The sequence below is a fragment of the Pelophylax lessonae genome (genome assembly GCF_965119305.1).
Source record: "Pelophylax lessonae genome assembly, chromosome: 4".
Classification (NCBI taxonomy): Eukaryota; Metazoa; Chordata; class Amphibia; order Anura; family Ranidae; genus Pelophylax; species Pelophylax lessonae.
The window spans coordinates 109,752,556-109,779,551 of record NC_138771.1 but is presented as its reverse complement, the minus strand read 5'-3'; the positions used below and the strand labels follow the sequence as shown (position 1 = coordinate 109,779,551).

General features: G+C 40.2%; 1 protein-coding gene across 1 annotated transcript in view; it reads right to left on the bottom strand.

The window, feature by feature from the left end:
• Nucleotides 1–26,996, bottom strand: part of ENTREP2 (endosomal transmembrane epsin interactor 2) — a 1,128,669-nt gene that overhangs the window by 733,689 nt on the left and 367,984 nt on the right. The window contains exon 2 of the mRNA XM_082254059.1: nt 25,379–25,435. Coding sequence (XP_082110185.1) covers nt 25,379–25,435 — 57 coding nt within the window. The remainder of the gene's footprint in view (nt 1–25,378; nt 25,436–26,996) is intronic.

Here is a 26,996-nt window from a genome sequence, read left to right as displayed (position 1 = left end):
ACAGTATGTCATATCTGATAAGCTAAACTCACATGCTGTGGGCAGAGGCACCGATTGGCGGCCTTCTGGGGGGGCAGAGCCATGCACCCCGACACTCCCCACTTTACTGATGTCCTGGCTGTGATTGGTCCAGACTCCAGCCTGGACCAATCACAGGAGGACATCCCGGGACCTGGTGACGTGATGCCTGGGGGCGGTGCACCACCCCGGTGTCACGTGATCACCTTCCCGCCCGCCGGAGAGAGGAGAACCACCGCCACGCCCGCGTGAGGAGTCGGAGTGGTCGGGACTCGGAAGTTCACAGTCTCACAGTCACAGAAGAAGCACTGCTGCAGGTCACCGTCCGTCCGGTCCATCCGTGAGTGTCAGTGAGGTAAGTTCGTTATGCCTCAGGGGGGGCCCGCCCGGCCAACACACTGTCACTGACAGCTTTGAAAGGGGCACGCACGCACGCTGATCTCTGCATTGGGGGCATCACGTATGCTGGTCACTACATTGGGGGCACGCACACTGATCTCTGCATTGGGGGCACCACGTATGCTGGTCACTACATTGGGGGCACGCACGCTGATCTCTGCATTGGGGGCACCATGTATGCTGGTCACTACATTGGGGGCACGCACGCTGATCTCTGCATTGATGGCACGTATGCTGGTCACTACATTGGAGGCACGCATGCTGATCTCTGCATTGGGGACATGTATACTGGTCACTACATTGTAAGGGGCATGTATGCTGGTCACTTTATTGAAAGGGGGCATGTATACTGGTCTCTGCATTGAAGGGGGCATGTATACTGGTCACTGCATTAAAAGGGGGCATGTATACTGGTCACTACATTGAAAGGGGGCATGTATACGGCTCACTACATTAAAAGGGGGCATGTACGCTGGTCACTGCATTAAAAGGGGGCATGTACGCTGGTCACTGCATTGAAAGGGGGCCTGTACTGTGGGGTTTGTGCTAGGGGGCCTGTACTGTGGGATTAGTGCTAGGGGGTCTGTACTCTGGGGTTTGTGCTAGGGGGCCTGTACTGTGTGATTAGTGCTATGGGGTCTGTACTGTGGGGTTAGTGCTAGGGGGCCTGTACTGTTGGATTAGTGCTAGGGGGTCTGTACTGTGGGATTAGTGCTAGGGGGCCTGTACTGTGGGATTAGTGCTAGGGGGTCTGTACTGTGGGATTAGTGCAAGGTGGTCTGTACTGTGGGGTTTGTGCTAGGGGTCCTGTACTGTGGGGTTTGTGCTAGGGGGTCTGTACTGTGGGATTAGTGCTAGGGGGTCTGTAATGTGGGGTTTGTGCTAGGGGGCCTGTACTGTGGGGTTTGTGCTAGAGGGCCTGTATTGTGGGGTTTGTGCTAGGGGGCCCTATACTGTGGGTTTTGTGCTAGGGGGCCTGTACTGTGGGGTTTGTGCTAGGGGGCCTGTACTGTGAGGTTTGTGCTAGGGGGCCTGTACTGTTGGATTAGTGCTAGGGGGTCTGTACTGTAGGGTTTGTGCTAGGGGGCCTGTACTGTGGGGTTTGTGCTAGGGGGTCTGTACTGTGGGATTAGTGCTAGGGGGCCTGTACTGTGGGGTTTGTGCTAGGGGGCCTGTACTGTTGGATTAGTGCTAGGGGGTCTGTACTGTAGGTTTGTGCTAGGGGGTCTGTACTGTGGGGTTTGTGCTAGGGGGCCTGTACTGTGGGGTTTGTGCTAGGGGGTCTGAACTGTGGGATTAGTGCTAGGGGTTCTGTACTGTGGGGTTTGTGCTAGGGGGCCTGTACTGTGGGGTTTGTGCTAGGGGGCCTGTACTGTGGGGTTTGTGCTAGGAGGCCTGTACTCTGGGGTTTGTGATAGGGGGTTTGTGCTTGAGGGGTTTGTGTGGGGTTTGTGCTTGAGAGGTTTGTGCTGGGGGGGTCTGTAATGTGGGGTTTGTGCCACTCTCGGTCAGTGTATCCCATAATAGGGTGTCTCTCTCAGTATATCCCATAATAGGGCCATTGTTCCCTATTATGGGATATACTAGTAATGATGGACCCCTTAATATGTGATATATTGGGAGAATTTGTTCATGCAAGCAAAATACAGGGGGCAAAATGGGTGGAGTCTATAAGGGGTGGGGCTTCTGAGAAATGGGAGGGGTCAAAATGGAAGGGCGGGGTTTTGCGCCCCACCATCTTAAAACTTCACCAGCCGCCACTGGTGATTGGTGGTAGTCACTGAAGGCAAAATTGGCCGTGTATGTAAAGTGGAAAGAAGACACAGAAGTGGATTTCGTGTTAACTATATTTTTTCAAGTTTCTTTGAGACTAAGCACTTTTGGACTTTTCCCTTTTTATTTATGTAATTTTGAGCACATTTTGAAAAATGATGGTTCGCTTTTACTTAGGTGTGTACAACTTCACAGAAAGTTTACAGATTTTGTATAACACTGATAGAGAAACCACGTAGAAAGTAAGGAGAGAACTGTATTTTACTCAATGATGTAATCCTTTTTAAATTATTTTTTCAAGAGTTTAGTTCTGTAATGAATGCTCACTATTTATGATTGTTGAGTGTTACATCTATGTATGAAAAGGTTTGATCAAAAAAAATGGCCTTTCATCAGTTTTCTTTTGTATAGATTTTATATAGACTGGGACAGTATAATGAGATGTTTGCTGCTAAAGTGCTAAAGCTAAAGTGGGAAGCTGAGAAAGAAGTTAAGAGGAGGGATTGAATTATGGGGACCTTTATCTTCAAACTCCAACATTACTCATTCTTAACACAATGAATGTACTTGAAAGCTCTTATTCTTTCACTCCTATCTGCCACAGTAGTGTTTTCCTATTTCCCGTCTTCTCAACCCATGTCACAGGCTAGATGCGCACAGACTGCTTTAGGAAGTGGGACTATTTGTTTTACATGATTTAGCTTTTCTATTTGCCAACAAATCTCTCTATGAGAGACACAATTTAAGGATGAGACACAGATAACCTGTGCAAACACACCTGAGGGATCATATACATCTAGCTAAATTGTTTTCCTCCTGACTTGATGCAGTCATTTTCAAATGCTCATGCATTGAAAGTGTACTTAAAGTGACAATAAAGTGTATTATTAAATTACCCTGTCTAGATAAAGGCTTCTTTATTATTGGTGAATTATAATTATTTTTTCCTGCAGCAAACAATGTAGTTAAAGTAAAACTAAAGGCAAAACTTTTTTTTTCAGAGATTGATTAGAGGTGGATTAGAACATCTATTCATTTTTTTTATTGCCCCCCCATTAGGGAGATTCATTCTTTCTATTTGTCCTGTTTACCATTAACAGTGAAAGTGAAAGTAAAAGAAAGCTTTGCTGTAGGAATTGTCGTTTCACACATATGGACGAATAAAGATTATTTCATTGGAGTGCGGCCATCCGGTATGTTTTCCCTATACGTTTTCTGATACAAACAGGGCTAGCACCCTTTCTTGTTCAGTGGTGGTGAAGCTAAGGGGTTACTACCTTGAGCAGTATACTACTTATTTCCCAGAAAAGTAATAGAGGGGAAATCTTCTAATGGAGACGCTAGTTCTGGTGAACTAGGGGGCCCCAGTTGCATGGATTTCCCCTCACTTCCTGTTTTGACTATGGGACAGAAAGGGAAGGTAAATCTCCCAATGGGGCAAAACAAAACTGACTAAAGTTATATCTTACTCTATCCAAAATGAAAAAAAGGTTTTGCCTTTAGTTGTACTTTAATTATATATATATATATATATATATATTTTTTTTTTTTATATATATATTTATATATATATATATATATATATATATATATATATATACCGCAAAAACTCGAGTATAAGCCAATTTTTTCAGCATGTTTTTATGCTGAAAAAGCCCCCCTCAGCTTATATTCGAGTCACGGTCTCACTTACCTTTTAAAAATGGCGCCGCCCGGCGTCAACATGTCATCACACATGCGCCGTCTGCCCAGGAATAGCGAACGTGTACAGCTTGTTTAAATGTAAGGCATCTCACCGACAGTTAAGTGAAACTCTTCTGCAGCCCCTGCATTTCCTCATGCAGTGCTGCGGGCATGGTACAGGACATTCCCCTGTATCATGCCCGCAGCACTGCATCTCCTGTACCATGCCTGTACCATCTGTGCCATCTCTTGTGCCATGCCTCTACCATCTCCTGTGCCATGCCTGTACCATCTCCTGTATCATCACCTGTGCCATGCCAGTACCATCTCCTGTACCATCACCTGTGCCATGCCTGTACCATCTCCTGTGCCATGCCTGTACCATCTCCTGTACCATGCCTGTATCATCACCTGTGCCATACCCGTACCATCACCTGTGCCATGCCTGTACCATGTTCTGTGTCATGCCTGTATCATGCCTGTAACATTTCCTGTGCCATGCCTAAACCATCTCCTGTACCATGTCTGTACCATCTCCTGTACCATGCCCACAGCTCTGCATCTCCTGTGCCATGCCTGTACCATCTCCTGTGCCATGCCTGTACCATTTCCTCTGCCATGCCTAAACCATCTCCTGTACCCTGTCTGTACCATCTCCTATACCATGCCCACAGCCCTGCATCTCCTGTACCATGCCTGCAGCCCCTGTTTTGTGTCTTGTGGTGGTCCAGTTGGGTCCAGTAACTGCTGCATTTCCCACCCTAGGCTTATACTAGAGTCAATAAGTTTTCACACTTTTTTGTGGTAAAATTAGGTGCCTCGGCTTATATTCAAGTCGGCTTATACTCGAGTATATACGGTACTACAAAATTTTGGACCCATAGTAGACTCCTTCGTCAAGGCCCCTTGTCTCGATGTTGCACCTAATTGTTTTTGTGACATTTCTGTAAGGGAACTTTTACCCTCTATGATAAACAATGCTTCAAGCTTTCAGTCTTTATTTTATTCATTTAAACAGACTCCTTCTACTTCAATTGTAACCTTTGCAAAAATAAATTAATCACACCCTCCATTCACTGTCCTATGCATGAACTCTTTTCTACAGTAAACAATGTAATTAACGTTCTATCAAAATAAGCTCTTTCTAGGGGGCATTTCCAATTCTGCTCCATCATCTTCTACTATTAAAACCTTGCCATTTTCAGATGATAACCATCTGTTGCATCTGCCCTTACTAATGAAACAACTAAAATATTAATTTTTACATCAACCATTTTCCAGTAGGACTATTGTAATTCCCTGCTTATAGGTCTTCCAGGCCATAAACTGGCACAATTCAGTCGTTTCCAAACCTTTCTTTCCCACCAAGTATTGCACAAGTCCTGTCCTCTTTTTCAATTTCTACACGCTCTTTATATCTTTAAGTATTAAAATTAAACTTCTAGTCCTTATGTACAAGTTACGTGATATTACTGCTCCTACCTATCTGTAATTTCTTGCTCAAATTGTTATCTTCATTTCCCCTAAGTACCTTACATAAAAGATATCTGTATTTCACTCTATCCTTGAATGCTTGCCTCAGTTCTATCAGGCTGCCCATTAATATTTAAAGTGTAATTCAAATGAAACAGCAGAGCCAAAGAGTTATAATCTTAGTAGCATACTTGTTCTAATAATTACCTGTTGATGTCAGCTTTTGGATGTGTGTCCTATTTTGTGGGTAGGGTAACAATGCTAACTGCCATCTTCTATTTTATTGGTGGCACTGTCAGTCTCTTGAGTTTGCTCCGGGCTGGAAAACTAAGAGCAGTTGACACACAATGTGACTTATAATTTTGCCTTTATTACCCTGTGTCCATGACCCCCTGGACAGCCAAGCAGTGTTTGGCTAGCAACAGCTCACCGGTGCCAGTCAGCACTTTTTCTTTTTAAGTGGCGTGGCACAAGTACAGTAGTATATAGTAGAAAATGTTTTTTTTTTTTTTTCTGCCAGTATACCCTTTTCTAATCAAATAGGCATGTTATGGAGTGTCAGTCAGATGCCCTCTTCTCTTTCAGCAGAGGGTAAGTCTGCAAAAAAACCTACAACATTCATTAACTCTGTAGCAATGTCACTGACAGTTTATGATTAAATCCAATTTGTTGCAGAGAGTGTGGAAGAGAATATGCAGTCATATGACTGCCAAAAAAATCATAAATTAAAGGTAATAAAGACCTTTTTTGTGGTGATACATACACTAAGCTAGTAGTGTACGCCAGTACTATATCCTGCATTTTTGAAAACTGCAGGATATATATCTACTTTAAAGCTGTAAACAATTTTTCAAAAGCACACCTGTTAAGGGAAGCCTATCATATTTGCTAGTCACATGTTATCTTTGTCAATTAGGGCTTTTTTTTTAGCTGGAACTTGGTGGAACTCAGTTCCACCACCTGTAGCTCAGGCCCTCTGCTCCCTGCTCACCACTATCACTCATAAACACAGAGATCTGGCTTCCTGTGTTTTCCAAGTGCAGTATGGGGACAAAGGAGATGGCGGTGCCTGGGGTGCAGTGCGAATGCTGATACCCCCACTGGATAATCTCCCTGCAAGCGAGAGAGGTGATGCCATCTACATTGTGAACGAAGGTACTAGAGGAGAAGAGGGAAAAAAGTGAGATGTGGATGGGGGAGGCAGAACTAAGCAGCTGTGGAAGAAGGCTAAACACTGCACTCTGTGTGTAGCCCACCCCTGAACTGTGTATGCAGCACACCCCTAAACTCTGCACTCTGTGTGTAGCCCACCCCTGAACTGTGTATGCAGCACACCCCTAAACTCTGCACTCTGTGTGTAGCCCACCTCTGAACTGTGTATGCAGCACACCCCTAAACTCTGCACTCTGTGTGTAGCCCACCTCTGAACTGTGTATGCAGCACACCCCTAAACTCTGCACTCTGTGTGTAGCCCACCCCTGAACTGTGTATGCAGCACACCCCTAAACTCTGCACTATGTACGTAGCACACTCCCGAACTCTGCATGTTGCACACCCCTGTAACCCCGTCGAACTCTGCACTCTGTACATAATGTAATCCCGGTATTTGATGCCCCTTTAAGATCCTCCCACTGTTAGTGAAATTTTGACCAGTTTTGGGAGGGGGTTTTGGGAAGGGTGGTGGTGGAGTTCCTGCGCCTTTTTTCTGAGAAAAAAAGCCCTGATGTCAATTCACATTATCATCTGCAATGTGCATCTTCCAATTCTTTATCCATTCCACGTCACTTAGTTAATGATGGCATTTCCAACTGTTTTCCTGTCTACCTCTTTCTCTAATTCACTTACTTATTCTATAGGATCTTAATAACATCTGCTCTTTCTGTCTTCCCTAAAACCTTTAACAGCTTTTAAATAAATACCAGTTACCTTCCGGGGTCATTCTGAGACTCAGCTATGGATTGTTCATAAATGACTAATGTAGCCATCCTTTTATATAATCTTGGTCCTACCCATTTTACATGCTTTTAATACTGTTGCCATGTCCCTATTGTAAGCTTTACTTAGAAGCAGGCGCACATTACACTGTTTCTTTTTAAGCTTTGTATTATTACAATGTCGGTATAATTACCTTGTATCCATATTTTAAAACACTATAACATAATGAAACAATATAATTAAAAAAAATTGCACAAATTTTCTTGGAACTCTGCTTAAATTAGCTTAACAGTTTCAAATTGTAACTTTTTTTTTTTATTAGATAAGGTGGGTAAGCCATAAATGTAAAAATCAATTTAAAATATACAATGTTGTTTCCAAAACAGCGCTTTATGTACTCCAAATAATGATAATAATGTCTTAAAAAGTGTTTGTGTTAATCATGAATCCATCTGCTTTTCCTGACTGGCCTCACCTAAAATTCATGCATATTGACTGATAACTTTTGATGTTTTAAAGAGCAGCAAATAAAATATGGATGTGCTGCAAGAAGCAGACAGACAAGCTTCAAATGTCAATTACTTAAATAGTAAAACATGAAAGCAAATATCTGTTTAGTAGCTTTGGTCAACCTCTGCTTTCTTTATTTTATAGAATTTCTTTCATCCACATATACTGCACAATTGTCTTTTAGCATTGATTTTCAACTCAAGTCCTTGAGTACCCTGAACAGATCATGTTTTTGTGACTTTCCTCTATATGATCTGTTTTAGTAGTTTAGGCTTTAATGGCACAGGTTAAATCATATGTTCAAAATTAAAGTAGAACTATTGGCAAAACTTTTTTTTTTTGGTTAGAGCAAGGGATGGTTATAACCCCTATCAGTTTTTTTTTTTGCCAGCGTTGTCCTAATGGGGGAGATATTTCTTTACTTCCTGTCCCATAGCCAAAACAGGAAGTGAGAGTAAATCCCTGCAAATTAAGGAAATCCCTTGGGGCCCCCAGGTCACCAGAACTAGTGTCCCCATTAGATTTCCACTCTATTACTTTTCTAAAGGGCAACCCAAAATTTGGGATTTTGTTTTAGTTTCACTTGAATGATAATGGTAAGCAGAACAATGAGAGAGGGTGAATCTCCCTAATGGGGGCACAGATGGAAATAAAAACCTAAGAAAAAAAAAAGTTTGGCATTTAGTTATTGTGTGAGGCAATCCTGGAAACATTTCCTGTTGAGGGCACATCAGGTAAGGAATTGAAGAAACCTTATAGCAACAGCAGGACTCCCTTCATATACATTTTTTAACGTGGGTACCATATGCCAGTCTCTTACTATGACCTCCTGATTCTGAAGCTCTTAATCAGTGCTTTCTTCATGCAGTTTGTTAAATCCATTAATTAAAAACAAGCACAGCTAAGAATTAGCTCTACTAATAGTTCTTAGATGATGTCATTTGAGTAATGAAATTCGCAGTACCGCATTTACATCGCTTAGCCTAGATTGTGAACAACATTAAAGCAGCTACCTAACTGAAGTCTCTTTAAGAACTATTTTATTCCTGTTCTTTGTGCATTAATATCGCTGTTCTGTACTTTGCATTGCATTGTACAGACTTAAAAAATAGGCTTCTTAAATCAAGCAAATTTGTCATCAACTAAGCTGATTCCACGGAGGGAACAGATAAAGGTTTGCACTGTCTGCATCAGGAAAGACAAAAGGCAGAGCAGGATTTTCTGAAGATGTAGCAAGGAGTGTAGCCATGGTAGCACAGAGGAACATTAGTCAATGTCTGCCTGATCAAGGTAGGTTCAGGCTGCACGTATTGTACTACAGTTTCCTGGAATGAAATGTAGATTCACATGCTTAGAACCATTGTTTTTACGCCTTTGTTTTAAAATTCTAATTCAACAATGGAAAATTCAAAAGAATGTTGCTGGATACTTCATAATAATGGGTTTTATGTTCTACATTTTTCCATTGGTTATACAGAGAGAAGCATTGTGAATAGGTCTGCAAACAAAGAGAGAGGGGAAGAGAAAATAATCTTCCCCCACGGCAAATGTGCTTTTAAATGGTAACTCCCATAGGCTATACAATAGCAACATGGATATCTTATTTTAAAAAAACATTTATTGAGCATCCAACATCAATATATATATATATATATATATATATATATATATATATATATATATATATATATATATATATATATATATAGAGCCTTACTACAAATAGGGGCCACAGAAAGAAAAGAGGGACCCTGCGAAATTGTACATATAATGACATCATAGCGTATGATGGATATGGATACAAAATATGCCAACATGTTTCGCTGTGCTTCTTCAGGGCTTTTGTTGTCTGCAAATACTTCACAGATGTCCCACACAGAGAGAAAGAGGATGAGGATTGTAGGATGTGTTCCAGTCAGGGGGAGACCAAAAAATGTATGCATCAAATACCACAAATTCCAAAATATTATTGCTAATTTGGGAGTGCATTAAGACTCCCAGCTGTCCTCCACACTACATATAGGTAGACAGTCAGATTTAAAAATATATGAGGGTCAGCAGCTTGATGCCTGGGTCACCTGAGACCCCACCAAATCGACAACTAGCAACTTACAGTTTTCTATGTTTTAGGAACATCTAGAAATGTTGTGCTCAAGCAGTGCCCTGAAAACTGTACAATTTTGACTTGAATTTCCCCTGAAAAACTGCAATGCAATTCCTGAATAGGGATGATCGAACTTTTGAAAAGTTCGGTTCGGCCAGAACATCCGAACTTCCCGAAAGTTCGGCCCGGATTTCAGAACCCCATTGAAATCAATGGGACCCGAACTTCGGTAATCAAAAAACACAATTTTTAAGCCCTAAAACCCAATAAATGCCCCTAAAAAGTCCCTAGGGTTCTGGGTCATGCCCCATTAACTATTAATCACACAAAAAAAAGTTCTTAAAAATTGTCATTTTTGATAAAAAAAAGCCAATTATTGAAGAAAAAAAAAAAAGAGAGATTTTTTGATTTTTGACTTTGGATTTAGTATCTGGGGGGTCTAAAAAGTGTACATGTGAAGTTTCAGCTCTGTAGCATGTCCAGAACCATGAAAAAAAAAAGATAATTTTTCAGTAGAACAGGGATGTGGGACCCTTCTTTTACACCTATATGATCTTTTTTTTCTGGTTCTGGACATGCTACAGAGCTGAAACTTCACAGGTATACCTTTTAGACCCCCCCAGACACAAAATCACACAAAAAAAAGTTCTTAAAAATTTACATTTTTGATAAAAAAGCCAATTATTGAAAAAATATACTATCACACCTATATATGGCTAGGTGTCTATATACATATAATTATGTGTGTATATATACCACTATACACAAGTTCAGATGTTTTGCCTGCCTCAAAAGAACCCCCAAAAAATGCCAAAAAAAACGCTAGCGTAAAAAAAAAAATGCCCAGGTGTGTTTTTGCTGGCATTTTTTGGGAGTTTTTGGAGGCAGGCAAAACATCAGAACTTGTGCACAGTACCACTATACACAAGTTCAGATGTTTTTCCTGACTGCAAAGAACCCAAAAAAATGCCTGCTTTGAAACCGGCAAGGTGTGAAAACCGAGAAGAGAAGCCAACCCCCTGAGCTGAAAGTGTTCTAATACAAATGATCTTTTTTTTTATGGTTCTGGACATGCTACAGAGCTGAAACTTCACATGTACACCTTTTAGACCCCCCAGATCTGAAATCCAAAGTAAAAATCAAAAAATCTCTTTTTTTTTTTAATTTTTTCAATAATTGGCTTTTTTATCAAAAATGACAATTTTTAAGAACTTTTTTTGTGTGATTTCGTATCTGGGGGGTCTAAAAGGTGTATCTGTGAAGTTTCAGCTCTGTAGCATGTCCAGAACCATAAAAAAAAGGATTGTTTGTATTAGAACACTTTCAGCTCAGGGGGTTGGCTTCTCTTCTTGGTTTTGACACCTTGCCGGTTTCAAAGCAGGCATTTTTTTGGGTTCTTTGCAGTCAGGAAAAACATCTGAACTTGTGTATAGTGGTACTGTGCACAAGTTCAGATGTTTTGCCTGCCTCCAAAAACCCCCAAAAAATGCCAGCAAAAACACATCTGTGCATTTTTTTTTTTGACGCTAGCGTTTTTTGTGGCATTTTTTGGGGTTCTTTTGAGGCAGGCAAAACATCTGAACTTGTGTATAGTGGTATATATACACACATAATTATATGTATATAGACACCTAGCCATATATAGGTGTGATAGTAGCAGAAATATATTACAGTAAATGATTTCATTAGCGCAAGCATATATTTCTGCTGCTATCACACCTATTTATGTCTAGGTGTGTATATAAATATATGTATGTGTGTATATACACCACTATACACAAGTTCAGATGTTTTGCCTGCCTCCAAAACCCCCCAAAAAATGCCAGCAAAAACACACCTGGGCATTTTTATTTTGACGCTAGCGTTTTTTTGGCATTTTTTTGGGGTTCTTTTGAGGCAGGCAAAACATCTGAACTTGTGTATAGTGGTATATATACACACATAATTATATGTATATAGACACCTAGCCATATATAGGTGTCATAGTAGCAGAAATATATTACTGTAAATGATTTAATTAGCGCAAGCATATATTTCTGCTACTATCACACCTATATATGTCTAGGGGTATATATACAGACATATATGTGTATATATACCCCCTATACACATGTTCAGATGTCATGTCTGACATCAAACATGTCCTCAAAAAAGCAGTGGCAGCCCCTGCAGCATGAAAAATGCTTGGCTGGTGAGAAGCCATATTCCTGTCCCGAAGCAACTCAGAGAAATGATCATTTCTCTATAGCGGTCACCCTGCTATGGAAGGGTTTTGTCACCCTTCCATAGCAGTCACTGTCAGTTAACCTTACACTACACTACTGTCCCCTTACACTTAACACTTTCCCTACAGAAACTAAATTTTTGAAGCTAACTTAAGTGTAAAGGAGCACTCTAACTACACTAGATATCCCTTTCCTCACACTAATAAATGCTAAATGACACTTTTAAAGTAAAATTAACAGAACTGCTTCCACTCTCTTCCATGTCCAGTATAACAATGCTAGGAATATGGCGGGGGCGATCTTATATACTGGGGGGCGTATTCACTAATGATTGGTCTAGGGACCCCCTAGTCACTCCAATCACATTCCTAGCATTCTCCTGCCCCCTCAATTGGCTTTTGCTAATGGTTCTGGTCCAATCACTGGCTTTTAAAGCCCATTTCCTGAAGCATTGCATTTTGGTCGGTTCTGGTTGCCGAATTCCGAACTTTTTGGGCAAAAAGTTCTAAATTCGGCCGAACCTCGAACACCCAATGTTCGGGCCGAACCGATGGTGGACCCGAACCGTTCGATCATCCCTATTCCTGAACCTACAGCATTATTACTTTATATCTGCAGCATGAGATTATTTAAAGCACTTTTGCCTGTGTCTGCTTGTCTCCCAAGATTTGGTGATGTCACTACGGTGCTGCTTGTTGTACTCCTTGCTGGAGAAAAAGCAGTACATGAGCACTTGCAGTACAAGGATCTCTCTGTTTCTGCTTCATTCATTTGGTAAATCTTTGATTTCTGAATCTTTTTATCTGCTGCTTTTTGATTTCTTCATCAGTCATCAGCTCTGACAAGCAGAAGCAAAGCCTGTACCAAAATGGATGCTTCAAAACAGAGACACAGCATAGAAGTCATGGCAAGAACAAGTCAGCTGTACAGAGCTCGCAGGTAATGCTGGTGAGGTGACTAGTAATTTATCAGCTTGCTTTTTTGCACATAGTGTCCACAGTGCAGGTTCTCTTTAAAGGTGATTTTAGAAGGGACCTCAGTGTTTGTTAAAGTGGATCACTCTGAAGACTCTTAAAGGTTTGAATTGATAGAAAAGGGCTAAAATACCTTTCAGATTTGTATTGTTGTTGCTCTGTTGGAATGATATCCCATTTTTTTCTCAATACCCTTTGGAAATGTTATTCCACTTCCTGTCCTGATGGCAACATTGTTATCAACACAGAAAGGGAGGAAAATGTCTTCAAGAAGGTCACAGACAGCAATTAAGGTCTAATAGAGGCTCTATTGCCCTATGCAAAACATTTTCCTCAAAGTATATGTAAACCCAATCACAAAAATGTCATATAAGCTTTAACGTGTTAATTAAGAAAGTAATGTTCAATATTATTAAATACATATTTTGTGATCCTGCCATGAAGGTCCTTTTTTTGCAGGCACTTCTTGGTATAGAGTGGCAATGTTGTGTTGCTGTCTGGTATTATGCTTCTAAGTTGTCACAATATCAATAGACATCCACTGGAAAATACAAGTGGCTGTTTTAACACACATTACATGGCATGGCCCACTGTTATCACCATCAGGGAACCTGCCAAAGAAAATGCCATTCAATCATCCCAGAGTGCATGAATGTAGAAAGAATGTAGCTGCAAGGAAGCTGCACTGGGTCAGCAGTACTGTCATCCAACAAACTATGAAAGAATGTTGAAAAATAAGCATTTTATTTTAAAAATGGTGCTCGTTTATTATCATTTGCATATAGGGGTTGATTTACTAAAGGCAAATAGACTGTGCACACTGCAGAGTGCAGTTGCACTCTGCAAGAGCAGTTGTTAAAAAGCTTAGTGAATGAGCAGATGTTCTGCTGACTTCCATCATCCAATCATGTGGAAGCAAAAAATGCTGTTTTTTAATTTTTCCTTGCATGTGATTGGGTATTCTTTGCAAAGTGAAGCTTTACCTTATTTACTAAGCTCTGGTGCAATTGCACTTGCAGAGTCTAGTCTTTTAGCCTTTAGTAAATCAACCCCCTAGTGTTTTAGCAAACATAATGCCATTCAGCTAGCATTTATATCTACTTTATGTAGAAGAATATAATATTCAACATACAGCCTTATTTGTGTCCGTATTTCCACTCTTTGGGCTTCAGATACTTTATGATTTTGAAGGGCTGCTTACTGGAAAACAGCCATAAGGTATCATTAGTCATTCTGCATTGAAGGTGAATGTCTCATAGTAAGACAAGAAATAGATTGCACAACTTTGTTTTTATTTTATTTGACAACTGCTTTGCCTGTAAGAGATGAAGATCCAGAAAACAATTTATCATGTATCAAGGGTCAGTAAACTGAGTGACAATAGTCAGACAACCATATAACTCTGAAAACACAGGAAAAACATAAAGATAATAACAAACGCTTTCAAGGATAGCAATCAGCATTGTGCTATATTAATGTATAATGTCACACACAGGTATTTGTTATAGGTTAAGGCCACCTTTTACAAAAACAAATAAATAAATATTAATAATAAATGCACATATAATTCCAGCAAAAAAAAAATAGCAGTTACAATTTTTTTTTTTGCAAATTAACCTGTAAAGCATTGCAACCGTGATCAGTGGATCATAGGTGCAATGCAAGGTTCCTTCAGAGTCTTCCTCCAGCTCTATGTCCATGATCAGTGGATCATAGGTGCAATGCAAGTTTCCTTCAGACTCTTCCTCCAGCTCTATGTCCATGATCAGTGGATCGAAGGTGCAATGCAAGGTTCCTTCGGAGTCTTCCTCCAGCTCTATGTCCATGATCAGTGGATCATAGGTGCAATGCAAGGTTCCTTCAGAGTCTTCCTCCAGCTCTATGTCCATGATCAGTGGATCATAGGTGCAATGCAAGATTCCTTCAGACTCTTCCTTCAGCTCTATGTCCATGATCAGTGGATCAAAGGTGCAATGCAAGGTACCTTGGGAGTCTTCCTCCAGCTCTATGTCCATGATCAGTGGATCATAGGTGCAATGCAAGGTTCCTTCGGACTATTCCTCCTGGCTCTATGATCAAGATCAGTGGATCATAGGTGCAATGCAAGTTTCCTTCAGACTCTTCCTCCAGCTCTATGTCCATATCATAGTAAGGATGTACAGTTAGAGAGTTGAAGGAAGTGTCAATGGACTATGAGTGCAGTCAGGGCTGGTGTTAAGGCAGTACAACCGGTCCTGTTGTACTGGGCTCGGGCCCCATCAGCCTGGGCAACTTTATAGTTAATTGCTGATGAAATAAATAAAAGACTTTTTCTAGATCACACTACCTGCTTATCAGGGTGTAATTACATTTTCCTGGGCCCCATCAGGTCAACAGGGGGACCCAGGAGGTGAGAGCACAGGGTGTTTTTTTTTTCCCCATTTTCGGGTGCGGGCAGATAAGTCCTTGCTGCATATTGAGCTACACATGTTATCGTACAGTCGCAGCCACCAACTGCTTATGCCAGCGGAGTGTTTCTTTTGTGCATTGCTCCCTCAGTAAATGTAGCGGACTAAGGGAGAGATTGACATGAGGCGGGCAGACAGCTGAGAGGAAGCAGCCTGCCTAATCTGTTGGCGGAGGCAGAACACAGCCTCAGGCAAGTTGCGGCACACACTACACACACAGTGATGCTGACTACTCTGGAAGGAAGGAACAACCCCCAGACTCCCCAAGGTGTCTTATGATCGCCATCATTATATTGATCACAGCAGGTGCTGTATGGCAGTGTCACAGTGCTGTTGGGTGCTGACTTTGTTAACTTATGGCTGTACTGTCTGTTACAGACTATAACACAGAACAGCCATTACAAGGTCAGTGCCCAACAGCCATGTGACACTGTGACAGAGCCATACAGCACTTGCTGTGCTGTGATCATCATAATGATGATGATCATGAGCATGAGATGTTACTTCACACTTCAGAAATCAATGCTAGTGTGAATTTGCCTGTAAAGATTTTAAATAATTGTTGGAGTGCATGCTACAGCGGATTTAAAGGCATAATAGATGTATGTCAAGGCTAAGATGTCTTTCACAATGATACACTGGTACATTTTCCTGCATTTTTACTCTGCAAAAAAAAAAAAAACACAAGAAAAATGTTTCCCTAAAACCACTGAAAAACAAAAAACAAACAAAAAAACCTTTCAAGACAATAGCATAATGTGCTGGTATGCATTGCATACTAGCACATTATAAAATACTTACCCTGTTATAACAAAGCCCCCGCAGCAGTGCTGGGTTACTGCTGAGGGAGCTGACATGTTCCCTCAGCGTCTCTTCAGGGTTCAGAAGCTGTGAGTAGCTGTGTGTGACCGGAGCCATGATGACGTCACTTGCATGCACTCGGGAGCCCTCCATTCTGGCAAGGAGCTCTGATGTTCCAGCACGATACATCAGACCTTCAAAGCGCATACGCCGCTGATGTCAGCAGCTGCATGCAAGGTGAATATCTCCTAAACTGTGCCGGTTTAGGACATATTAATTTTACCAACAGGTAAGCCTTGTAGGTAAAAATCACTAAGCGGAGTATACAACCGCTTTAAATCTTATGGGACTTTTCACACCACTGCGCTGTGGGTGCAGTGCATTTTGAAAAGTCCTGCATGCTGCATCTTTGGTGTGGAGTTGAAAACCACTCCAAAAAAGCAGCTTCTCATTAAAATAAATGGAAATCACAGCACAATTGCGGTAAAATCGCAGGAAAGCCATACGTGATTTGCATTTTTGGTGCATTTGTGAATCACATGTCCATTTTTCACAGGTGCAGGCAACCCATAAACACACCATAAATGAAAACACATATGAAACACATACGAAACACAGCAAAATCACGGTAAAAACACATATGTGGTTTTACCTTGATTTTGCTACAGAGCAGTGTGAAAGGGCCCTGAGGGAAAATTGAGGCCTGGAAGCCAGCTGCAGGATTCTTATTAGCGAGGATGGGCTAAAGCATGATCAGATACAAGTCTAATCAAATTTATAACAGGCTGCAGAAAGATAAAAATCACTTGAAGACAAAGCTGGATTTTGTTTTAAAGGCAGGTGGCTGGGGTCGGTGGCAGGGTCAAGGGGTCCTGTCAAGTAGGCTGTACATGGTCCCATGATTTCTAACAGTGACCCTGAGTGCTGGAATTATCATACTTGTGCTCCACTGAGCACTACAAGTCCATGGGGTTGAGGGAGGATTGTCACAATGTTACATGTACACTCTAAATATGGGTATAATGAAGCGCAAATGTTTTTGCGCATTTTGGTGTGTTGCGTTTAGAGCAGCCCATTCATTTTAATTACCTGTAACAATTGTACAAAAGAAGGGCTTTGAAGAAGGGGCTAAGCCTCGAAACACGTTAGCCACCATCTATTGAAGACATTGTGTACAGATACAGATTGTTCCTGATGTTTGGATTTGATGTGCCTTTTTAAACCTTTGTTTGTGCGTATATGCACTTTCATTTAATAAAGCCCAGTATTGAGTAAATGGGCCCTATGTTTGTTTTTGTATTTTAGTGCCTCAGACAACCCCAGTCTTAAAGGGCAGCAAGGCCGGGACATTTGAGAAGCCAAGTGTGAGCTCCGTGGAACAACACCTCTGAATAGGTTGGATAGGGGGCACTCCGTCATCTCTGACGTCACTAGGGGAGGAACTCGGCTTACATGCGCCCTTACAATACTTCTAGCATTTAACCGGATAGGAAGAAGCTACCCGAAGCCAGTGCAGCGGTATCCACACAGGTGCGGCGGCCACAGTACAGACGTTGGTCTATCTGCGGGTGTCTAGAGTGGTGAGTGGACAACGGTATCCCCTACATGAACTTTACTAGTCGGGACTTAGTAACTGGTTCTCCATACTGACATAGCCTCTGTTATTGATGGCATGAATATTGAGTTACCCCTCTGACACTCAGCACCTCATCTGCAATATAGATGCACTGCAGCTTCAGTGACAAGCCTATTTCCCCTATATTTCTATAACTGCACTGTTACCATGCACTTTAAATTATGTCCATAAGGCCTGAAGATGAACTTTTGGACTACTACTATGTACGCCAGACCTATTTTTACTGTTTTCAACTAACTCAAGCCTAGTGAATGTTGTTTGTATGGTCAGGGTAATGCATGAGCAGCTGCTGTTCTCTCCCCTAACAAGTTGTCTGTTTTTAATTATCTGGATTGCATGCGCAGTCAGTGGGGGTTTTTGTCTTACTATTCTTGATAATAAAGCTGTTTTTCACTCTCCGTGTGTCCACTGATCAACCTCTGTTCATGTGACCATGTACTATACATATCTCTACCCTTTTTCGGATAGGAGGTCCTGCCTCAAAGCACAGGAGAAAGGTGCTATAGCATTGAATTTCCTTTTGGAATTGTACAAAAGAAGCCTGAGCACTTTTTTTGTAGATTTTGGTGTGTTATGTTTGGAGCAGCCCATTCATTTCAATTGGCTGAAACAATTATACAATTGCTTTCATGTTCTGTGGAAATACGTGTGACATCGCACACACTCCCGCAATGCATAGGATATGAACTGATCTTTAAACAAACATGAGCAAGAAAAAATATTACACTGTGATTTTTGGCCTCCTTTTGAAAAACGAGTGCTTGATTGACCCTGACTTTAATACTTTCTGAGACAGTAACCTGGATGAAGCATGCAGAAAAAAGGGAATTAGGGCTGAATATGGTTAACTGTTAAAAAGAAATTAAATAGGGCCATGAATGGGAATGAACTACATGAACCATAATCAAATGCAGATCTCACCTTCACTCTGCATCCCCTAGGATACCTTTGTGATATCTGAAGTGGATTTACTAAAAGCAAAAAGGCTATTCACTTTACAAGGTAATTTTTCCATAGCCTAGTGAAAGAGGCGAAGCTCTGCTGAATGCTATGATCCAATCATGCGCAAGCAAAAAAACATTTTTTTTTTTATTTTCTTTCATATGATTGGGCATTCTTGCAAAATGAATTTTCACCACATTCACCCTGGGAAACTCTAAAAAAATTTCTTTAAAGTGAAAATTCCCTTGCAAAGTAAACAGTTTATTTGCCTTTAGTAAATCAATGCCTTTATATCTTTTGTATCATCCATTGTAATGCGGAAGATCTAACAAGCAGGGTCTTCACACCTTTATAAACCCAGTATGATGTACTATGTTGTTAACAGTGTATACATTTTTACTGTATAGTTTATAGCATCATGGAATGTGGTGGCTCCATATTGTCTTATGTAATATATTCCGTCCCTATGATTTCCACCATAGATAGCTATTACATTTATTACCCTGTAGGTATTTTTAAACTTTTTGACTCTCTATCTCACATTAAATACTTTCTTAGAATTACTTGGCATAGTTTTATTACTGTGTGTGTTGGCTTCCTGCTAACAGTCACTGCTGAATGTAAGATGATGGGGCACTAGTCATATTTATTCAGTATTCACTACTCCAATGCCAGATTAGTTTCTAGGGAATTCTGGAATATCTAGTATGAGGGTTCTTCAAAAAGTTTCCGCACTTTTTTTAACTATGTTATATATACCGCAATAAAAGTGCAGAAACATTTTGAAGACCCCTCGTACAATGGTCACACTCCCCTGCTCTGTACATGACAGGTGATTAGGACATCCAGATTGTAATGTCACGAGAAAAGCTAAGAAAGGTGTGCTTCTGCAAATATTAACCATCCGACAATAATCAGGTAGAATATGAGGACCTTCATCCAAATTTGTGTCTTATGACATTAACATAAGTACTTAATATTTGAGAGTCATAACATAAGTATACTTACAATTTAATTACTATCATAAAATTCCGGGCTCGCAGAATTACCTAAACTTTAATTGTTCATAATGGTTCAAATGTATTTATACATGAGCATCGTGATATAAAAATTTAAAGCCAGTAAAATCTTTTCAAAGAACTGTTGTTCAGTAGCGTTGGGTTCTTTTTTGTCCTCTCAGACAATACAGTTGGCAATCATAGTAAACATAATGAAAAATCAAAGTACTGTAATTTCTAAAGCATTTTATTTCACTGGCTATTTTGATCTTTTGCTGTTATAAAAGACAAGTGGAAGGCACTGCACTGAAGAAATAGGTACATTATATTTATTGAAGGTATAGCCCAGTCAGAATAGCACATTATGTGTATTATTGCAATTGCAGACAAAATGAAAGAGATAAGAACGGCCTGATTCAATGAATGCGTACAGAATACAAATCCTTTTATTTGTCTCCTGCTGCATAAAGCCTAGTTGAAGAGGGAGCAGTGAATGGACCACTTCGGAAGATGAAGAGCAAAAATAGGATTTTTTTGTACTCACCATAAAATCTTCTTCTTTGCATTCATTGGAGGATATAGCTCTGCTTTAGATCATAACCTACTGGGCTCTTCCTCCAGTGAATGGAACAGAAAATAGGATTTTTTTTGTATGCACCATAAAACTTCTTTCTCTGCATTCATTGAAGATCACCTTCCAATAGGTAATAATCTAAAACAGAGCAATGTCCTCCAATGAATGAAAGGGACATTCTTAGTCCCACGTGTCACATCTCTCAAAAAGCAAATTGCAATCTGGGCACTTTTTGAGTATGTTATTTAATCAACATAATGTTTCCAAAGAGCAGGGATAAACTAGAACAGGCATTGACCAAGTAATTCCCAATACTAACTCTGTATTTCCTACTAGACCTATTTTATGCAAAGCATTGGGGTTTATTTACTAAAACTGGAGAGTTCAAAATCTGGTTCAGCTCTACCAGAAACCAGTCCGCTACATTTGTTTCTGTCAATGTCTAATTAAACAAGCTGAATGGCTACCATGCACAGCTTCACCAGATTTCTAACTCTCAAGTTTTAGTAAATCAACTCCATAGCATTCTTATGCATTATTGTTACAGGTTAAATAGAAAGCCTATTTCTAATAATAATCTTATAATTTCTAATTCATAATTTCTTATCATTTATAATTTATAATACATAATTTTTTATAATTTCTATAATTTCTTATAATTTATAATACATAATCTTATACTCACAGTTGATCCAAAGGAAGGCAAATAAACCCAATAAAGCATAATTAAATTTGCTCCAGTGAGAGAAAAATATATATTAGAGATATTCCCTGGATCAACTACCTCTTGTTTTTTTGCCTATAATGTTAGCATCCCGTGATATTTTGTGAATTTAAGAATGTATCCAGCTCTTTTTTTTAAAACAATCTACTGAGCTGGCCAGAATTAGTTCTTTTCCACATTTTCACAGCTCTTACTGTGAAAAAAGCCTTTCCGTATGTGAAGGTTAAATCTCTTTATCTTTAGGCGTAAAGAGTGCCCCCTTGTCCTCTATCCTCTATCTATTTTGTCCTAATGACCTTAAAAAGAATAAGTCTACACTAAATGTATTTTTTGGATCACCTATGTATTTATACATGGTGATTATATCCCCACCTTAATTGCCTCTTCTCAAGAGAGAATAAATTCAGTTCAACTAATATTCATAGCTGAGCTCCTCCATGCCTCTTATCAGTTTGGTTGTCCTTTTCTGCACTTTCTCCAGTTCCCTGATATCCTTTTCATGAACTGGGTTAACTCCTCTAATAGTATCTCTTATCTGTAGTAGGTACTCATTATAAAAGGTAATAGTTGGGCTGATTTACTAAAGGAGTTAAGAGTCCTCCTACACAAAATTATGTGTTATCTGAATGGTCTAAGGTTATCAGTGGTGTACCCCAAGGTTCAGTGATGGGACCTTTACTTTTTAATATCTTTATAAATTATATAGGGTCTGGGATTAAAAGTAGCATTTCAGTCTTTACAGATGACGCCAAGCTATGCAGTGGAATAACTTCCTTACAGGATGTCTCCAACTTACAAGCTGACCTCAATGCACTGTTTCATTGGGCAACTACATGGCAAATGAGGTTTAATGTTGATAAATGTAAAGTTATGTACTTGGGGACTAAGAATATGCATGCATCATACATACTAAGGGGAGTACAACTGAGGGACTCAATGGTGGAAATGATCTAGGGGTTTTGGTAGATCAAAAGCTTAATAATAGAATACAATGCCAACCTGCGGTTTCCAAACCGAGCAAAGTCCTTTCTTTTATTAGGAGAGGCATGGACTGCAGAGAGAGATATATTATGTAGCCCCTGTACAGATCATTAGTAAGACCTCATCTGGAATATGCAGTTCAGTTTTGGGCACCAGTTCTCAAAAAGGATATTGGGGAACTGGAGAAAGTGCAGAGAAGGGCAACGAAACTGATAAAAAGCATGGAGGAGCTCAGCTAGGAGGAAAGATTAGTGGAACTAAATTTATTTTTCTCTTGAGAAGAGGAGATTAAAGGGGAAGGGGGGTAAGATCAACATGTATAAATACATAAGGGGTCCATATAGTAAACTTGGTGTTGAGTTACTCACTTAAAGGAAATCTCAGAGGACAAGGGGGCACTCTTTACATCTGGGGGAACATAGATTGCTTTAAAAAAGGCATGGATTCTTTCCTAAATGTACATAATATAACTAGATACTAATATTTATAGGTAAAGTTGATCGAGGGGATATCAAATTGCCTCTCAGGGGATCAGGAAGGAATTTTTTCCCCTGCTGGAGCAAATTGGATCATACTTTCCAGGGAGGTTTTCACCTTCCTCTGGATCAACTGTGGGTATAGGATTGTATGATTTTTTTTTTCCCGCTGGTTGCACTACACGGACTTGTGTCTTTTTTTCAACCTGACTAACTATGTAACTATGTGAATATTCACTTCAATTATCCAATAATGTGCAGATGAAAAAAATTAAACAGGAATTTGATTTTCACATGACTGGATAAATGATGGGAATATTACCAACTCTTTTAGTAGATCAGCCTCACTGTGTCTACATGATAATGAAATGCATACCAACCATATACTCTGAGAAGGTGCACTATTAGTTTCTGAAATATGAAGTGGGAGGTTTAAGGTTGGGCCCTTTTGTATGCATTTACTATGTTTACATTGTCTGTGTGGGTTTTTATGAGGTGTCTGGGATATACTACTTAGTATATATTTGTAACTACATTTCCCAATAAAGATTAGTGTTTTTATCTTACACCGTTGTTGGTCCTTCTTTACAACTATTTTCCCGGAGTGCCCCCGATGGGCTCCTCCTGGGGTCTCTTTTTCCTACTGGGTTCACACTGTCATTAGTGCACAATCTTTAACATGCGTTGCTTTAATGCAGCATTCCTTTGAATCGGCTACCTAACACACCAAAAAAAAGAGCATGCATGGAGTTTTCATGGTAAAGCATGGCAGAGGTATGCATATTGTCCTGTGCTGCAATGTAAGAGTGTTAAGACAGTGTGTTACAGTGCAATTCAGAATGACAAAATGAGCAGCGCTGCACTGCACCAACACGCATTAATCTATATCCGTAGCAATAATATGTCTCTTTTCTAAATCCAAAAGGGCTTTTTTTTTTTTTTTAGAAAACATGAAGTCACTTGCAGAGAATATAATATTCTGGAACTTTAAGTACATACTGGCCTTAATATTGTATTGGCAATTTCATTTACATGTAAAGGTACAGGTCATTTACAGGTATACAAAAATTATACTTTTCACAGAACAGCTTAGAGAGTAGAAACCTTTTTTTTTTTTTAACTCATCAGGAAATGAAAGGGTAATGGAAAGGGTAATCTTGTTATTAAGTTATCTGTTTGTTTCTGGAAAGAGTATAAATACTATAGAGATGCATAAAAAGTCCTACATTTTAGGCCACTTTCACGCGGGGTGGATCCGTTTTGACGGACTCCGCTTACTCAGTGAGCAGGCGGATGAGAGGTCCGTCTTCGCTCACTCTGCAGAGATGGATCTGTCAGAGTCCCGCTCACCTCTATGGGGAGATTGGATAAAAACGGACAGCCTGTCTATTTTCATCCGGTCCATATGTATCGCCATATGTCTGTTTTCAGTGGATGTTTTTGGGTCAGATGTCAGTGGACACATGTCTGCTGACATCCACCTCCCCATAGATTACAATGGGGGGCCCTATCAGGCCTGTCTGACTGAAAATTGGTCCTATCGTGTGAAAAGGGTCTTACAGCCCACCAGAAGGATACAATTTCTGCTTCTTTTTATGAAAACAATATTTATTTCCTTTGATAATTTAACAGATCTGTCAGGGCCTGTAGACATCTTCTTGAAAACCAGGCTACATAGTAGATGCACCTGTGTCCCTGATCTATTATGCTGTGACTTCACTGAACACTTAGTTGGCTGAAGAATGCTTTAAAAGGTTCTACAGATGTATAAAGCCCGGTACACACGTATCAGGAGTTTGCCGGTTAAGGAGAACCCTGTACCACTGACTGTTCAACAGAAGTTGGTCTAATGACAGGCTCCTGGTGAACAGTCTTACTGGAGAACCAGCATATGATCAGCACTTGCAGCTAATTGCTGTGAGCGCTGATTAGTGTATTTTCCCTGAGAAAGTTGAGGGGGGGGGGGGGGGTGGGCCCGCTGTCAGAATACAAAGACAGTGGGAGAGATCCCTGCATCAACATCATTTGCATTGATGCAGGGGCCTGTTCAACCCACTTGTTGAAGAAAAAAATATGTACATGTATACCACATTTCAGAGAAAGGACTCCCTTTTACATGAGCTTGGTGTTACACGTTAAATGCTTTGAGCATGCAAATTACATTAACAATCATTTTCAGCTGCATCACTTACTGGAGCCTCTCCAGCCATACCTCTGACTCCCAGTCATGACTTTAAAAGAGGCACCGAGCAGTTAATGAAGGTGCCTCAAATAGGGTGTATATCATTCTATAACAACAAACAGTGAACAGTTGCACATTGATTGCCATTGCATTTCTCATACATCTACAACTATGGCTGTACAGAGGATTTATCTGTTACACATTCATAATTTCTCTTAGTTGGTAGACTTATCATTTTGCTGAATCTTTGTTGTGAAGATACTACGCTTGATTAGGGCCAGCAAAACATGTTTGGGTCTACATCTAAACCTCCTTTGCATGTCTAGTTCAGGGTTAAGTAGAATGAATAATCCTGGCCTTGAAACGTTTACTTTTATGTGAAGTGCATAGCTGACAATAAGTGGATTGTTTAGAATGTACATTTTATGACTATTATTGGTTCAGTAATGTTTTACATTTCTACAGATTAGTGGTCTAAGAAAGCAGACAGACCTATGTCTGACATAGTAAAGTAGCTACTTACCACAAGTGAGAGGGGCCGTTTCCAAGCAACAACACCAATCAGTCCTGACAAAAGTACCTAAGAAGAAAGGAGAAATGTCAGCAACTAATTTCTTCTATCTACAGACACAGCTACACACAGCTATGAAGCATGCACCATGTACACAGTTTTAATAACAAAGTATTGTGTATTTAGATGAAACTCTCTCATAAATACATGCAAATAACTGCTAATGAACTGTTCAGTTGTATTACTATTCCACATGATTGGCTAGAAGTGAATTGGTAATAGATTTCTTTAGTACCAGTCATGTACAGAACCCCAAAAATTGCTTCACTGGGGTTTATTTACTAAAACTGGAGGATGCAAAATCTGGTGCAGCTGTGCATGGTAGTCAATCAGCTTCTAACTTCAGCTTGTTCAGTAAGGCTCCTTTCACACGGCCGCTCCGTGTGAAAGGTCCGCTGCGGGACTTTTTTTTTTTTTTCTTCCATGGAGCGGATGACATTTCTGTCATCCGCTCCGTGTGCCCGCATATCATCCCATCCGTTTGCGGATGATATGCGGACATAATGTAAGTATATGGCACTGCGGATGTCAGCGGATGACACCGCTGACATCCGATTTTCCTTCCTTTCCGTTTTTTACACGAAAGGAAAAATGGGGTTCTGTTCCATTTGTAAAAATGGAACAGAACTGAAAGGAGGAAAATCGGGTGTCAGCGGATGGTATTCCGCTGACACCCGCAGTGCCATTCACTTACATTATGTCCGCAAATCATCCGCAAACGGATGGGATGATTTGCGGACACACGGAGCGGCTGTGTGAAAGGAGCCTTAATCTTTCACAAAAAAATGGAAATTGATTGGTTTCTGCGCAGAGCTGCACCCGATTTTGCACTCTCTAGTTTTAGCAGATCAACCCAACTGTGATTTACAATGATAGAGACAAAAAAAGGTACCATGTACTGAGGCCCATACCCCTGAATTATAGACAAAAAACAAAGGATAGAAAAATGTTTGGCTTTGCGGGCTGGTGGGAGGAGAAGGATCACATCAAAACCAACATTTTCAAAAAATACATTTTATTGATTCAAATTAAAAACATGAGCTATGGTGCACATGTGAATACAATATATATATATCAAAAGTTAAAATCAATTCATCAGAGTCATTGAATAGAAATACAACCCATAAGGGAAAAACCAAAGCCTATATGGGAGAGATGGTAGGTCTCAGGTGGAAGGCGGTCAATGTAGGTCCCCAGCAAGGGGCTTTGGTTTTTCCCTTATGGGTTGTATTTCTATTCAATGAATCTGATGAATTGATTTTAACTTTTGATATATATATATATTGTATTCACATGTGCACCATAGCTCATGTTTTTAATTTGAATCAATAAAATGTATTTTTTGAAAATGTTGGTTTTGATGTGATCCTTCTCCTCCCACCAGCCCGCAAAGCCCCACTTTTTTCTATCCTTTGTTTTTTGTGATTTACAATGCTTAAAAATCACTAGACCACTTGCATCTGTTTGCTGAGCCCCAGAGAAAAATTTGAGCATACATTTTTATCATAAAGGACTCAACCTCATTAGACTAGTCTCTATGCTCTATATGCCATTCCCTCACATGTCCTCT